Source organism: Alligator mississippiensis, chromosome 8, assembly GCF_030867095.1.
Source record: "Alligator mississippiensis isolate rAllMis1 chromosome 8, rAllMis1, whole genome shotgun sequence".
Classification (NCBI taxonomy): Eukaryota; Metazoa; Chordata; order Crocodylia; family Alligatoridae; genus Alligator; species Alligator mississippiensis.
The window spans coordinates 23,594,617-23,609,681 of record NC_081831.1 but is presented as its reverse complement, the minus strand read 5'-3'; the positions used below and the strand labels follow the sequence as shown (position 1 = coordinate 23,609,681).

The following is a 15,065-nucleotide window of genomic DNA, read 5'->3' as shown; positions in this document are numbered from 1 at the left end:
CACACCTACAGCCTAGGGAATGACCTGCTGGGTGGCACAGAGGTGGAAAGGGATCTTGGAGTCCTAGTGGACTCTGAGATGAACACGAGCCGGCAGTGTGACGAAGCCATCAGAAAAGCCAATGGCACTTTATCGTGCATCAGCAGATGCATGACGAATAGGTCCAAGGAGGTGATACTTCCCCTCTATAGGGCGCTGGTCAGACCGCAGTTGGAGTACTGCGTGCAATTCTGGGCACCACACTTCAAGAAGGATGCAGATAACCTGGAGAGGGTCCAGAGAAGGGCAACTCGTATGGTCAAGGGCCTGCAGACCAAGCCCTACGAGGAGAGACTAGAGAAACTGGACCTTTCCAGCCTCTGCAAGAGAAGGTTGAGAGGTGACCTTGTGGAAGGGAGTTGGTGAGTATTTATTCACCAAGGCGCCCCCGGGGGTTACAAGAAATAATGGCCATAAGCTAGCAGAGAGCAGATTTAGACTGGACATTAGGAAGAACTTCTTCACAGTTCGAGTGGCCAAGGTCTGGAACGGGCTCCCAAGGGAGGTGGTGCTCTCCCCTACCCTGGGGGTCTTCAAGAGGAGGTTAGATGAGTATCTAGCTGGGGTCATCTAGACCCAGCACTCTTTCCTGCTTATGCAGGGGGTCGGACTCGATGATTTATTGAGGTCCCTTCCGACCCTAACATCTATGAATCAGGCCTGAGCTACAGGTTCTGCTTGCTGAATCCAGATTTCTGTGCCTCTGTGCTGAATTCCCCAGGTTCCACTTTTATTTATGGTGACTAATAGCTCACCCTGTGCAACTGAGCCACATGCTTGCATGTATATCTAAGCCTGCATCTTTTTTGTCCCCGCACTTGCTAGTTCTGGGACATGATGGGGGAAAGGATTGGTTCTCTGCATCTGAAATATCAGTCTTGATGGAGAAAAAATGGAAGCATTTCTTCCCCCACCCCCTTCTGCCCAGAGCAGGAGCTTCTGGCAAAAAGCAGGATAGAGATTCCCATTCTAACAGCTCACTTGCAGATTTGAGGTAAGAGGATGGTTTCTGTGTTGCAGAAAAGTCCTCCAGTCTCCATGGTCCTGCCTTTGGGGCAAGCCTGCCCAGAGGTGGTTACCTCCCCTCTGCTCTGCTGTTTCACAACAAGGCTGCAGCACCATCTAAGAATTGGGTAGTCCATATCCCGGTGGTGGCCCATACTTCTCACAACGGCTGCCCTCTGCGTGGGAGTCTTGGGCCCATGAAGCTGTTGGCTTATATGCTGCTAGGGAGCTCTCCTCAGATGCCCTAATTCAGCAGTTCCTAAACCAATGATTCTCAGCCAAGAGGCCTTGAGAGCCTTTCAGGAGTGCTGTGCAGTGTTCAGTGTTGCTAGGTGTGCAAACAAGATGCACGAGAGGAACCCAGAGATGTCAACTAGGAAGCTGTAGTATCAGACCAGTTGTGGTCTGTGCCTTTTTTTTTTGGCAGTGGAAAGATTGTGATGGCATTTTTCTGCAGTAAAAAAAAAAGTGAAAACAAAGCTGGCATTCTCTGAGGGGGGGCCTACAGGTTGATGTCAGGTTTCTTGAGCCAAAACGCAGAGCAGCAAGACCAAGGGTGTGGGCAGACAGGCCAACCTTTGGTTTTCTCCAGTCTCTGAGAGGCTTCAACCTCTTCTGGCTGCAAAGAGAAGCTTCGAGACAAGAAAGGAACTGGCATGGCACCAACCCAGAGCCTGAAGCAATAAGTCTGGCACTGTGAATCCCCTGTAGAAAGCCAGCCCAGGGAATGACAGGAGGGAGCAACAGGATCTGCTCTGCAAGCTGCTGTGCTGTCAGGAGCTTGGGGAGAGGGCTGGGATAAGCTCAGGCTTCAGTTTAGGTCCCTGATGCGTTTTGGCTGAGGCAGGACTCCACAACCAAGTGCCAGGCAAGGAGATAGAGCCCAGCTGGAGGAGGAGCAGTGAGCAGAGGGGTAGGAAGACTATTATTGGACCGCATTCCCTGAGTGCAGCTGTTGACATGGCTGGTGCCTCTGTGAGAGCTGCTAAAATGGAGCTCTAAAAAGCTAAATGTGGGAGCCAGGGGGCCCTAGCTGGCCTGCAGGACAGACACAGGTAAGAACAGTCACACTGGGGATGGGGATAGGAGTGTCTGCTCATCTGCCCAGGCCTCCTTCCCTGTCACGCTCAGCTCCTGCATTGGGCTAGCATGGGTATGGAGTGCCAGTGCTGCACAAGGGAGCAGTGGGGCAACTGATGTCCAGCTACCCCTGACCCTCACCTCAGGGGAACTGGGCATTTACCTACAGCTGGATCAGCTCAGAGCCAGGGCAAGAAGTTGGAAGTGGTTGAGCACTGCCCCAAGTCACCCATTCCAGCAATTCCCAGCATAAGAAATGAAATGGGAGAGAAGTGTCTTGTGCACAGGACCAACCAGGTCCCCAGTACAGCCAAAGACAGGAGACCATCTCATGGGGGGATGGGTTTGCTCTGCCCTCACTTGTCATTAGGGGGCCAGGAGCTACCTTGCTCTCAGCACCCACAGCCATGAAAGTTCTTCAAGGTTTCCTCTTCCTGCCTCCACAGTGCCCCCAACCCTGCTTGAGAATTGCTGAGCTTGGCTGATATGCACTAATGAGCCGCCAACTTCTTATGATCTGGATCTCATTGATGGCCACCTTTCCACTCCAGCCAGGAAGGACCAATGTGGCAAGTAGCAGAGGTCACTACAGCCCTGTCATCAGTCACTATTTCCCATCTATTCCTAGGTAGCTGCAGGGCAAGAGACTGTGAACAGAGTTATGGCTGCTTTGTTGCTGGCTTTAAATCAAGAAGTTGATGCTGAGAAGACCCTGGCAAACAATCAAGAGGGGCTGAGGCAGCCTCTGGTTGCTGTGCAGATCCCAGGCATTGGAGCAGGGCAAGCACCCCTTCTTTGGCACAAGCAGCTGACATAACATCAAGCTATGCAGGTGCAAGGGCAGCATGTGACCCACACCAAGCTGCTGCCCCAGACCTGTGCCTTCCAGTCTGGCCTTTCAGAAGCTGCACATTGCCTCCAACGCCAGGCAGCTCATCCACCCTGCCCTCCCAAGGGCAAAGACGATGTGGGATGGGAGCCAGGTCTGTGCTATAGCCACAGGCAAGGGGCTGCACTTAACCAAACCCACACCGCACCTGCCTGGCACCTCTTGGATGCCAAAGCCACAAAGCAGCCACTCCTGGGGCCCTGATTTTCCAACATGGCAACTGCTTCACCAGGATTGAAGTACCAACATTTCTGCAAACATCCCTACCCCTCTGCCTGTGGCCTATGAAGTTCACCCCCTGCAGCTGAAGCCATGCCCACCTAACCCAGCAAGGATTTTAGGGGGTTCAGGCTGGGATTGACCATACACAAGCAACAACAGGGAGAAGCGAAGCAGAGACTCACACTGTAAAATGCTCTTTTAATGCTCAGAATAAATACTGGATTACTTTTTAAAAGGCTCAGAGACACAAATGGGATCCAAGGAGGCTCTGCAGCCCTGTGCTAATTGGACATGCATAGCCATCAGTACCAGACAGGTACAGCCTGTCTAGCCAGGGCTTGCATGAGGTAGCAAATCACCCTAGCACAGGGGGCAGCTCAGAGCCTGGAAGCATTACCCCAGCTCTAGGGATCAGATCTAGACAGTGAGGGGGGTAGTGTGCAGCATGCACAGAGTTCAGTTGAATGAGTCTCTGCTGCTTAGAAATGGAGTTGGAGGAAAGCTATGGGATCACCGCTATAGAGGAGGCTGTGGGTCTCAAGGAATCTGCCACTTCTCAGGCAGCATCTAAAGAGCTTAATTCCAGGCAGGTGAAGGTGGTAGCCACAAAGAAAGACTCCCCACCCCCCAGAGCCAGGGCAGCTGTAGGAAGGCAAATCAAGTGCAGCTGTAGCTCTCCAGGAGTTTTAAAGGCACCTTTAGGCTGGCAAAACCTTGATAGGAAAGTGGTTTATCCCCAGCTGGGAGCCAGGAAAGAACCATGACATGGATAAGAAAGCAAGTTATACAGACAAGCAAGCAGCCTACCCCTTCCCAAATGCCCCATGTAGCAGCCTGGGCCTGGACAGTGCTCTCCCATGAGATGCATCTTGCTGTGGCAGCTGCTTCCAGGGCTCTGGAGAGATGACCTCAGTGCCCTAAGTGAGGCCAGTTGGCTAGTAGCATGCCCCAGGGTCTGAGGACGGCATCCATCAAGGGACAGTAGCTTTGCACAAACTGTTTCAGCCTCTCAGTTGAAGGGGACACACATGCTAGGAAGGGCATAAAGCCATGGCCCACCCCCACTTAAACAGTCAGGCTCACCCCCACCCACCAGCAATGGATAGAGGCCTCCCACTGCTGGCTTAGATCCAGAGTGCTCCAGGCCTTAGGAAGAAAATATTGTGCCTCCAAGCCCAACATCATGTGGGCAAGCTAAGTGAGTTTAAAGGAAAGACACCCAGCCTGGCTGGCTTCTTGGAGTGGTCCAGAGTTAACTGCAACTACAACACTGTTCCCAGATCCCTTCACCAGCCCCAATCCACCCAGCCTACCCTGGACACACAGGGGTTGCCACCTCCTGCCTCTCCCTGGAGCCCTGTCCAAAGTAACATTGGAGGAGCTGGCACAGATCAGATCCTTAGGAGGAGGCCACCATGGAGGCCAGGAGAAGGAACACTACCCCCCACTCCACAGAGGATAACCACTGTCTTAAGCAACCTGCAAACTGCTGGCACCCCTTAGTGGAAGCTACTTATGCAGCAGGGGAAGATCTCACACTATGGAGGTGAGCAGGGAGGGAAGAAGAATGCAGGGCCAGCCTTGCTCAAGGCAGAACCGGATCCTGTTTCATTCCCACAGCAGGACAGGCCCATGCATCAGGCCAGGTATAGAGGAGCAATGGCTTGGAGCAGGATTGGAGAAAATAAGAAGGAAAGGGAGTTGCACTCTTAGCTGAAGGTTAAGCCAAATGTCCCGCATGGCTGAGTGGCTCTGACCATGTCCATGTCCCAGCCCCAATGGGGCTGAAAGACCATACCATGGCCCTGACTGGCCACTCCTAAGGCACAGGGAATGCTACTGAGGAAGGAGGGGAACTGTGGAAGACATGCAAAGGGCAGGGTCTCTTACAGACCTCTGATCCCTGCTGGTGATAGGCAGCAGCTCCCCTCACCTCCCTCCCCAAACAGCTGGCATCACCCCCAACTTTGCTGCATCCGGGGCTGCACATTTTGGCATGCAGTGAGCACTGCAGCTGTCCTGGCTTTGAGTCCACAGAGAATCCATTCCAGGCAGTGCCACTGACCTGAGCCCATTGCAGCCAAGTGGCCAGGATCTGTGCTGCCCACCCCCTCTCCTTCCCCCCCCCCCCCCCCCCCAAGCCTTCCCAACACCCCCTGGTTCATCGCACTGCTTTGGTAAAAAGCAGAGCCATTTAATCCCTTGAATGAACGGAGACACAAAGCGAAGTAGCCGCACCAGAGGGATCCTGCGTGTCCATCAATGGGTAGTGGGCTCAGGGCCAGGATTCACTGCCATTGGTACCACCCAGCTCTGCCCCGGCCTTAGCCCCCACCTGGGAGGGATGCAGTCCTTCTTGCCAACTAGAGCTACGTTCGCACCTTCCGCTTGTCCTCAAAGAGACTCTTGAGCATGTAGACCTGAAGGAAAGCCACCACCACCAGCACCCCCAGGTTGACAGCTGACCAGAAGTTGACCCGACCCAAGTTGCTCTCCTGGAGGTTGCGGTCCCTGGCCTCAAAGGCCCGGAGCAGTGTCTGCATCTGGATGCTCCGTTCCAGGCGGCTCTTCATGGTCTCAATGGATTCCTGTTGCCGGGGAAGGAGATGCAGGATAAACATCTTCAGCAGTCAAGATCTAACCCATCCCAGCCAAGAGCCATGCTCCCCCTCAATGGGTCCATTCTTATGACCTCCTACCTTGATATCCTCTATCTTGACATCCAGCATGTCCTCAGGCTCCACAGCTTCAGCCCAGCTCTCGGCATCCTCCTCATCCTGCGGACTGTCGAAAAGGAGTTCGAAGAACACTAACTTCTCCGAGATGGTACTGAAGGAGTTGTCGAAGCAAAGCTTGTAGTCACCAGCTTCTGTGGGCTCGATGCTGGGAAAGGTGGGGGGAGAAGGATGAGCCCCCGTGTCTGGTGCTCTGTGGGGCAGAAGCGAAGGGGACATGCTCCTCCATCAAAGCACAGCCAGCTGTGCGCACAGAGGGCACCGGCAGTACTCACGTGTGCACCCCGTCTGACTTGCGGTACTCGTTGATGAGCAGCACGCCTGAGGGGCTCTCCAGGGAAAAGTCCACATCCAGACCAGCACCACCAATAACCTGCAGCAGCAACCACCAGGTGAGCAATGGGGTCCAGCCCTGCACAACACATGCTGCTGCAAGCTCCCCAGTGCCCTCCCTACTTCCCCAAATAGCCCTGGGCCTGCCAGAAAGCCCCTTCACCCAGCACCCCCAGACCTTTGCCCCCAGCCAGGCCCCTGCTTCCTCCCTCACTGTGCTGTAACCAATCCTTTTTCCTCGGTCCTCTCCCCACACATTACCCTTGTCTCTCTGTTTCCTTTGCCCTGTGCTGGCCAGGTCCCTCAATCCCCACCCCTACCCCAAACTCAACCCAATCCTCTGAATCCAAGATCAGCCCTGCTCCCCCCAACCCCCTCCCCTTTGTGCCCCCCCAAAATGCTCACCTTCACATGGGCCTGAACCCCGGGGCCTGCTCCCTAACCTGACCCCCACCTAGTAACGCACCCACTGACCCCATGCCCTCACCTGTAATCCCAAATCCCTGTCCTGCCCCACCCCATCTAGTATTCTTCCCTCACCCGGTGCCACCCCTCTAGTACCCCGCAGCCTGCCCTGCGGCACCCAGATCCTGCCTCATTGCCCTACCCCACAGCCCCTGCTCTAACGTCTCACCCCTGCCCCTATGCCCCGCCCGCCACCCCGCCCACTGATGCCGCATAGCCCCGCCCCCTCTCCCCCAACCCCACCTGGTACTCTGCCTCCATGGTGCCGTTGCCGGGCGCGCTCTGGTAGAAGCACTCCCTGCGCCCGGCCGGTAGCAGAAAGGTGAACTCCACGTCCGGCGGCGGCTGGGCCGGGGGCAGCGCGGCGGCGGCACCCCATGGCCCCAGCGCCCCAGCGAGCAGCAGCAGCCACAGCCCGTGCCAAGCAGCCGCCATCATCCGGATCTGAGCGCCGGCAGCAGCGCCTTTAAAGACAAACCCCGCCCTCTCCATGGCGTCCATCCCGATTGGCCAGCCTGGACGCGGGGGCGAGGAGAAGCGGGAGGACCCTGAGACTGGGGGCTGTCGGCGCTAAATGCCTGATCTGATAACACCCGCCGCTTCCCCCACGACGCGGAACAGGGTCAAGGGCCCTCACGGATGCTCGGTGACCCCCGGCAGCCTGACCCCACGGGGCCCGTTCATTGGCTCCGCCTGCCTCACCTTCTGCAGTATCGCGCCATCCTATTGGCCCTCGGGCCCCACGGTCCCTCCTCCCGCCTTTTCCAGTATTACGTCAGCCCATTGGTGTAGCCAGTGGCCAGTCTCCGCTGCTGCGGGGAAGAGGGTCTAGACTACTAGAATGCAGCTGGGCAGTGGTCAATAGCATAGCTTAGGTGGGGTCTCCACAGTGTCCCTACAGGGTTGCACCCCTAGGCAGCCAGTTGGTGTCCTGGTGCAAGTGGGGCTGACTTGCTGCAGCCTGGTCAGGCCTGAGGGACCCCTACAGCAGGTGGGGGAATCGTCCCCTTCTTCCTGCAGCGGGGAGGGGAATGTTGGGGCAATGCTGAGGCTTGGGGTAAGGTGGGGGTTGGGGAGATCTGGATTTAGGGGACCCCTGTTGCTCCCCCACCCCCTTGGGATCAACCCCTTGGTGACTGGGGTGTGGTCAGGGGGATGGGGCAGGTGCCAGAGTAAGGGAGACTGAAAAGACAGGGACTTTTCAGCTCAAAGGAACAGGGTCAGGACAGGGAGAGGATAGAGGACAAGAAAGGCATGGACAAAGCAAAGCAGCAGCTGTTATTCGCTGAGTCCTGGGATACTGCACAAGGGGGCACCTGCTAGAATGAGGAGGAGCCAGGTTGAAAACTAACGAGACAGGACTTGCCATTAACTTGTGGGAAGCCTGGCCAGGGGAGGTGGTCAAGGCAGTGTGGGCAGGTTCAACAGGGGACTAGATCAGTGATTCTCAACCCAGGTGCTACAGCACCCTGGGGTGTCTTGAGATCCTTTCAAGGGTGCTGTGTAACATTAGCATTGTTACGTGCGCCAGCATGGTTCACGAGATAAACCCAGAGATTTCTAATAAAAATGCACAGTTGCAGCCTTTTTTGAGTTCTTTGCAACAGAAAAACTTCTGAAGAGTGAAAATTTAGGAGTTGACATTTTCTGAGGGGTCCTCAAGTCTAAACGTAAGAACTACTGGATGAGACCAATTTACAGAAGACAATCCTATGGGAGCTGGACTAGATGACCAGTGGAGGTCCCTTCCAGCCCCACTTCTCTCTCTGATTCTAGGATTAATAGCAATTCATTAGAGAGTCAGTGTTTCCTCTGGCATCTCGAACCAATGATGATGGGTGCTAGGATGGGTAATGAATAGCAGATGGATCACTTTAGGTATATGTGGTTCAGTGCTCTCCCTCTAAACCATCCTTTTTTTTAAATATCACGTCTCGGGTCAAATCAGCCAAATCAATTTCGATTTCTATTGACTGAGCAGAGCTCAGTCATTCAAGTCTGTGGTGCTACCACTGGCAAGTATCCTACCTCCCAGACTCTTCAGCCTGGGGCTTCAGATACTCCCAAATCCATGGCAGGTATCCTACATGCAAACCCCAAGACGGGAGGCCTTGGCGTTCAGATGCTCCCTAGTTTTGCTTGCCCCTAGCCAAAAGACTGAAGGAGCAAGCTAGGGGGAAAGCCCAAGAGCAAATCCCTGTCACCATAAATTTTGTAGCCAAGATCCTTGGATTTAGAGGGCTCAGCCTGCAAGTGGCAGACTGCAAAGGACAGGCCTTCACCCTCTAACTACACCATGTCATTCAAAGTCAAGAAGGGGATGTCCCCTGCCAGGGAAATAAAACCACCTGGTCTGCAAACCGCCTAATGGTATCTCCCTGCCGCTTCACCACTGTCAGAGACCGAACACTGGGCTAAGATGGACAGTTGGTCTGACCCAGTGTGATGCTGCTAGTGTTCTTATGATTGAGGCTGATTAAGGAGAGGGCGAGATGAGACCTTTAGGTGAGGGGCTGTGGGGGAACGGAGCCATCTGTGCCAATAGTCAACGCTTTCCTCTTTGCGGGAATCCAATGGTGGGGACTGGGAGGCAGCAGTGGCAAATTCTAGTGGTCCTAGAAGCGTCGTCCTGCCTCCCAGTGAGAGTCAGACATGGAGGGAGAGGTTTAGTTTCACCAGCCTGGTGTCTCCTGAGCCCCCTTCTAGAAGGAGAGGGCTCAGCAAGGTTGGAGAGTTTGGAGGGCAGTCGGCCTTCAGTGAGAACTGGTCTGATGTGGGCTATCTCACATGTACATGTGTGGCACGTGCCACCTGTTCACACACAGGTTACTCGCTCATGCAGCCCTGGACACCCCAACTGGCCTGGCTCTTGGCAGCAACAGGAGGAGTTTCTACAGAAGAGAAGGTTGAGATGGGACTTGATAGCAGCTTACCATTATATCAGAGGAGTATATCAAGAGCTTAATGAACAACTGTTCACTAAGGCACCCCTGGGGAAGACCGGGACCAATGGATATAAACTCCTGGAAGGCTGCTTCAGGCTTAATACCAGAAAAAACTCCTTTACAGTCAGGGTGTCCAGACTGTGGAATAAACTCCCTCCAGAGGTGGTGCAGTCTCCTACCCTGGAGGTTTTCAAGACGACAGTCACCTCACTGGGGTCACTTGACCCCAGTTGTCTTCCTGCTTAGAGCAGGAGGGCTGGTCTCTTCCAGCCCCTAACAATCTATGAATCTATGAATCTACAGCTTGAGGTGAAAGCTGAGTGCTGGAAAGACACCCCCACACCTGCTGGATGCAAACCACATTTGCATCTGACTGCATTGACACTGGGATTGGTCACTGCCTCTCATCCTTCCTGCTGAACTCTGGTACAGTGCTCCTGCCCTTTCAGTGCCTCACGGGGTTGTACATCACTTCTGATCATGACAACTTGTGCAAGCACCACTTTATTCCACCTCAAAAGCCAGCTGCATTTTATTAGCCGGGGGGAGGTTCCTGTAGGCCATAATTACATGGGGCCTAAAAGCTCCAGACAAACGTATGAGATCTGTAGTCCAGGGGTACAGGGATTTGCTGGATTTGGGGCTAGATTTGGGTCTTGGTGGAAATTTAGAGTGACTACTGAGCTTACGTCATTCCTCATTGTCCTCTCACTTAGGTCAGGGCTGTCCCCATTGTCCTTTCACTTAGGTTAGGTCAGCAGCAATCCCCCTGAGGTCAGTAGGGTCACCCTGGCCCTGAGCATGAGGGGAGAATGCTTCCCAGAATCTGGCAGCAAGCTCTTCCCCACTTTCCACTGCTGGCCTCGGCTGGAATGGGCCCTTCTGATTTTAGGTGGTGCTTTGTGGGTGTCTAGAGACAGCATCAAGAGGAATAAAACCCCCCTCTCCTTTTGCCCTCAGGGACCGTCTGCAACTTCCTTCCGCAATGATGAAACTGGCTTGGGCAAAGCCTTCTTCTGCTTTATCTTGGTGGTTTCCTCTGTACATGCCCAGGTCCTGCCCTATCTGCCTTCCAGTGCTCCAGAATGCCCAGCAGAAATGCCAGCCTGAGGTTCCTCTTCCTTGTTGCTGGTACGTTCTTTTCCCTGCTATTCACAGGGCTTTCCTTTGGGATGATCCCATCCAGAAAGAGGGACCCGGAGAAGCTCCTGTTAGATTTCATAGCTAGGTTGCGAGTGAACAACTGTGGACGCTGCATGACTTGGTGTCTGGCCAGCTTTGTGGGGAGAGGAGGGGATATATTTTGGGGTCTGATCTGTGGAAAGTAGCAAAGCAGGCAGACACAGGGAGCTGTCAGGACTGGCTAGATTGGCGTCTGACTGGGGAAGACTTATGTCAGGTACTGACAACTCCTGCAGCACCAAAAAGGGTGGTGTCTCAGGCTGGGACTTCACATAACCATTTTCCTGGTACGGTGATGTTGGATGGGAGTCTGTAAATTGTCCCGTGGCTGAAATTTAGGTCAGGGAAGCAGGGAGGATATGACTGGCACTGGCAGGGCGAAGCTGTGTTACCCACGAGCGGGCTTCTCAGCTCCACTAGTTCTCAGTTCTGTCCCTTCAGCCGGCAGGTGTCCTGTGGAATTCTGCCAGTGTCTCGAAGGCCGCTTCTGGGGCTCCCACCCTCTGCTCTCAGGGAAGAGAGGCTGTTTGGCACATGCCAGGCTCTGGCTGTGCCATGATGACAAGGCAGGGGGTGGATAGGGCTAGCACCGATGCTTTGCAGAGGAGGATAATGGGGTGCATGTGGATTAGCTGTTGGGAGCAGCTGAGGCCGTGGATCTGTCTGTAGACCCTGCATCTCCCTGATCCTCTTCCTTCCCCCTCCCTGGTCAGGGTCCCTGGCAGCCTTGTCCCATGCTCCCATGCCACTTGCCTACCTGGCCACAGCTGCAGAAGACATCCGGACAGGAGACTCCATCAGCATCTGCTGCACTGCACCCAGCACCTACCTGGGCTCCTGGTTTGACTTGCTGAGGACTGATGTGGCTGAGCCCCTGCAGAGCCAACAAGCTCCCCATAACCAGTACAATGTCACCTTCATGCTGGGGAGTGTCACCGCGGGGGATTCTGGGCACTACTATTGCCGGTACCGCTACGTCAATGGGACTGCCCTGGTGACCTCAAACCCCAGTAACATGGTGGAAATCCTGGTGCCAGGTGAGGGCATCTATTAGTGCCACTCACTCCAGACTTATAGACCCCTGCCCCGTCCAAGCCCTGCCAGTGCCCCTCACTTCTGCCCCCCTGCCCCCCACAGCCCTGCTGGTGCCCCTCACTCCTGACCTGCACCCCCCTGCCCAGAGCAAACTGACCCCAATGGTCCTAGGGCTGGTGAAGGTAGTCACACCCCATAGCCAAGGGCAAAGCGGGTGGAACCCCGGAGTCCTGATTTCCAGCCCTCCTGCTCCCCAGAACTTCCCCCCAGGCTGCTCTCGAGTCCCTGCCTCTTGGGGGAGTCTCTGCCTCGTGGGAGGGCTGCCTCTGCCAGCTTGTTGGGGCTGTACTCTCCCCCTTGGGGTGGGGCAGGAAAGAGGCATCCAAATCACTGAAAATCCCCGCCCCCATCCAGAGAGGCCTGAAATCTGTCCCAGGTCACCTGAGCAGCTCTTTCCTCATTCCCAGGTCCTGGTTGGTTTCTCCCCATGGCCCTGAGCGTGGCTGGTGCAGTGCTTCTAGCCCTGGTCCTCCTAGCTGTTGTGGTCACCAAGCAAGGTAGGAGCCACATGGGGGCTTGGGGTCCTGCCTGGCACTGTCCTGCCCAAGACCCTGGGCCCAAGAACTCAGGACAGACGTGTTCCCATGGGGCCATGGGCTCTGAGACCCAGTTTAAGACCTTTCCACCTCCCTTCTCAGCAGCCTGTTTCCCAGAGCCATCTGCTCCAGATCCCCCCTTGACCTCAGCTCAGGGGGGCAGGGCTGAGCTGCACCAGGAGTGCCAAGTACCAGCCCCGGTGACCTCACAGAGTCTGTTTTTCTTTTCTTATCCAACAGTCAAGGCCAGAAGACAGCAGATAAGAAGGTGAGAACCCCATGCAGGCTGGCAGTCACAGGCAACTCCCAAAGGAAATGGCCCCCGGGTGCTCCCCACAACCCCTGGGGGCCACACACAGTCGCACCTTCTCCTCTTTTCCTGTGACACCTCTTCTCTCTTTGTTCCACAGGGATCAGGACTCATGCTGGACAGAGACCGGGTTCCCCACCACAGGTGGGCACAGGCAGGGTGGTTTCTCTCCCCCAAGAGGCAGGGACTCAAGAACAGCATGGGGGGAAGCTCTGGAGAGCAGGAGGGCTGGAAATCAGGACTCCAGGGTTCCACCCGCTTTGCCCTTGGCTATGGGGTGTGACTACCTTCACCAGCCCTAGGACCATTGGGGTCAGTTTGCTCTGGGCAAGGCTCTGGGCACAGGCACCTATGGATGGATGGGAGCATGAACCCCTGACAGCAGTGGGGGCCCAGCGTAGACATGCCCTTCCCCCCCCCCCTTTCTAGGGGCAGCTGGGATTGAGCCTGGAGGCTCCTGGCTTCCCTGCTTTGCAAGGCAGGTTGTTGCCCCTGTATTTCTGGGCCTCCCTCTCAGCATGGGGCTGTTGCCTGCTGTTAAATTGCTGCTGTGCCTGTGCATCCATCCGCCCCCACCCCCAGCAGTGGGGGAAACCTGGGTTCACCGCTGGAGCTATGAGGAGACCCATCACCATGTAACCTTGCTCATCTCCTTTCACAGAGCTGTCGTTTGACAATGGTGTGTTTGTGGGCCCAGTGGTAAGTCCCAGCCGAGGCCCTGGCCCTGGTGGAGGAGGTGGGATCCCAGCCCCTAGTTCACACCTGTGGAGGTGTCTCCTTGGCCTTCCCTGGCTCCAGTTCCCCAGGGGCCCTGGCACTGGAGAGCAGGCTCCTTCCTAAGCCTGACTGTGCTCTCTGTGTCTCTCTTCTCCCTGAAACCAGAAATCAGACAGGGAAGGCATGGGCAGTCCAGGGACCTGCCTCCCCCCCGGGCCACAGAAGAGGCTGACTTCTGCCACCTCCACCAGCTCCCAGGAGATGCCCGAGTTCAGCACCTTCAAGGCTTTGGAGTGATGGGCCCAGTTCCCTTCTCTTAGTGGGGGACGGCCCTGCCCCCAGCCTCGCTCAGCTGCCCCCGAGAAGCTCAGTATCTTCCCAAGTCAGACACAAGCTGGAGCATTCCCCTGCGGGCGAGGCATCAGCACAGGTGCTAGCCCCTCTGCCTCTTGGCCTTGCCCTCCCATGACTGCGGGGGCTGGGGACAGAGATTTGCTCACCAAGTGCCTGTGAGCTGAGATAACTGAGAGGCCCAGAGAGGAAGTCCTAAAACCGACATTCCCCCCCAGCCCCTCACTGACCCTGTCCTCGGCTCCCTTGGCCACAGACCAGCCCAGCTGCTGGCAGCTCACACATTTGCTTCTGGCCACCTTAGGAAAAGAGCTCGCTTCAGTAAGTAGCCCTGGGAGCCGGGACTCCTGGGTTCTCTCCCCAGCTTTGCCACTAACTGCTGATGTTAGGAAAGCCCCCCCCATCAGTGCCTCAAGTTTCCCTGGCCATAAGAGAGGGACATGATAACTGATGGCCCACATGTGCTTGATGGGGGCTGGGCCATGGGAAGATGCAACACACTGAGCATGATGGTCCCCCACTCCCCGTGTCGGTCTCTAAGGTCATTTTGTGACTCAATAAAGATGGAAGTTTTGGGTGTGGAGGGGCCTCTGACTGGGGCTGTCTCCCTGTCTGGGAACCTGGATGAGAGCAGAAGGGTTGTGCTGTGTGTCATGAGCCCTGTACTGCAGTGGCAGATGGCGACTCTCCTTTCACTCCAGGTGGGGACCAGGCTGCGGGGGCAGGAGGCAGGGAAGGGACACTGTCCCCAGGGACGTCGCAAGCCCCTTTCTGGCCCATATGGCAGCTCGGGAAGCCTTTCTGCTGCCAGCCAGGGCCATTCTCTCCTTGGCAGCTGTACCCTGGCCCTGTGGCCATTCACTCTGAAACCTCATGTTGGAGGCTGGTTATGCCACGCGGGGGAGGGGGGATCCCCAGTGTTGTGGGGGGCAGGGCAGTCTGGGGGCAGCTGGGGCAGTTCTGGGGGGGGTGGGGGGGCCAGGGAGGCTGGAGGGGCTCAGGGATGTTGGGGGGCAGTTGTGCAGGGGGGGGGCAGTTGGGGCGGACCGGGGGCAAGACCTCGCTGTGCCCCCTTAGGGGGCGCCCCCGGCCCCCGGGATGCGCTGGCACGGCTTGACCAGCAGGGTGGGGTACCGCCGCCAGGAGGGGCGGGGCCTATAG

General features: G+C 56.0%; 2 protein-coding genes across 2 annotated transcripts; one reads left to right on the top strand and one right to left on the bottom strand.

Annotated features, from left to right (window-relative positions):
- Positions 1-5,408: 5,408 nt before the first annotated feature.
- TMED1 (transmembrane p24 trafficking protein 1) lies at positions 5,409-7,461 on the bottom strand. The gene is made up of 4 exons (XM_006265615.4): positions 7,012-7,461; positions 6,246-6,343; positions 5,935-6,118; positions 5,409-5,823 (listed from the first exon to the last, which is right to left on the bottom strand). Exons 1-4 carry the CDS (start codon positions 7,267-7,269, stop codon positions 5,605-5,607), a joined length of 759 nt encoding a protein of 252 aa, XP_006265677.1. The 5' UTR covers positions 7,270-7,461; the 3' UTR covers positions 5,409-5,604.
- Positions 7,462-10,532: 3,071 nt separating this feature from the next.
- C8H19orf38 (chromosome 8 C19orf38 homolog) lies at positions 10,533-14,529 on the top strand. The gene is made up of 7 exons (XM_006265614.4): positions 10,533-10,844; positions 11,609-11,932; positions 12,398-12,487; positions 12,767-12,794; positions 12,937-12,980; positions 13,498-13,535; positions 13,719-14,529. Exons 1-7 carry the CDS (start codon positions 10,799-10,801, stop codon positions 13,848-13,850), a joined length of 702 nt encoding a protein of 233 aa, XP_006265676.1. The 5' UTR covers positions 10,533-10,798; the 3' UTR covers positions 13,851-14,529.
- The last annotated feature ends 536 nt before the right edge of the window (positions 14,530-15,065 follow it).

What these genes read in the sequence shown, in the direction of transcription:
- TMED1 (XM_006265615.4), bottom strand. Translation starts at nt 7,269, where the DNA reads ATGGACGCCATGGAGAGGGCGGGGTTTGTCTTTAAAGGCGCTGCTGCC. An exon ending in CCATGGAGGCAGAGTACCAG is followed by an intron (nt 6,344 to 7,011) that starts GTGGGGTTGGGG and finishes TTGCTGCTGCAG; the next exon opens with GTTATTGGTGGTGCTGGTCT. An exon ending in TCAAGATAGAGGATATCAAG is followed by an intron (nt 5,824 to 5,934) that starts GTAGGAGGTCAT and finishes CCCCGGCAACAG; the next exon opens with GAATCCATTGAGACCATGAA.
- C8H19orf38 (XM_006265614.4), top strand. Translation starts at nt 10,799, where the DNA reads ATGCCCAGCAGAAATGCCAGCCTGAGGTTCCTCTTCCTTGTTGCTG. An exon ending in GACCGGGTTCCCCACCACAG is followed by an intron (nt 12,981 to 13,497) that starts GTGGGCACAGGC and finishes CTCCTTTCACAG; the next exon opens with AGCTGTCGTTTGACAATGGT. An exon ending in GTGTGTTTGTGGGCCCAGTG is followed by an intron (nt 13,536 to 13,718) that starts GTAAGTCCCAGC and finishes CCCTGAAACCAG; the next exon opens with AAATCAGACAGGGAAGGCAT.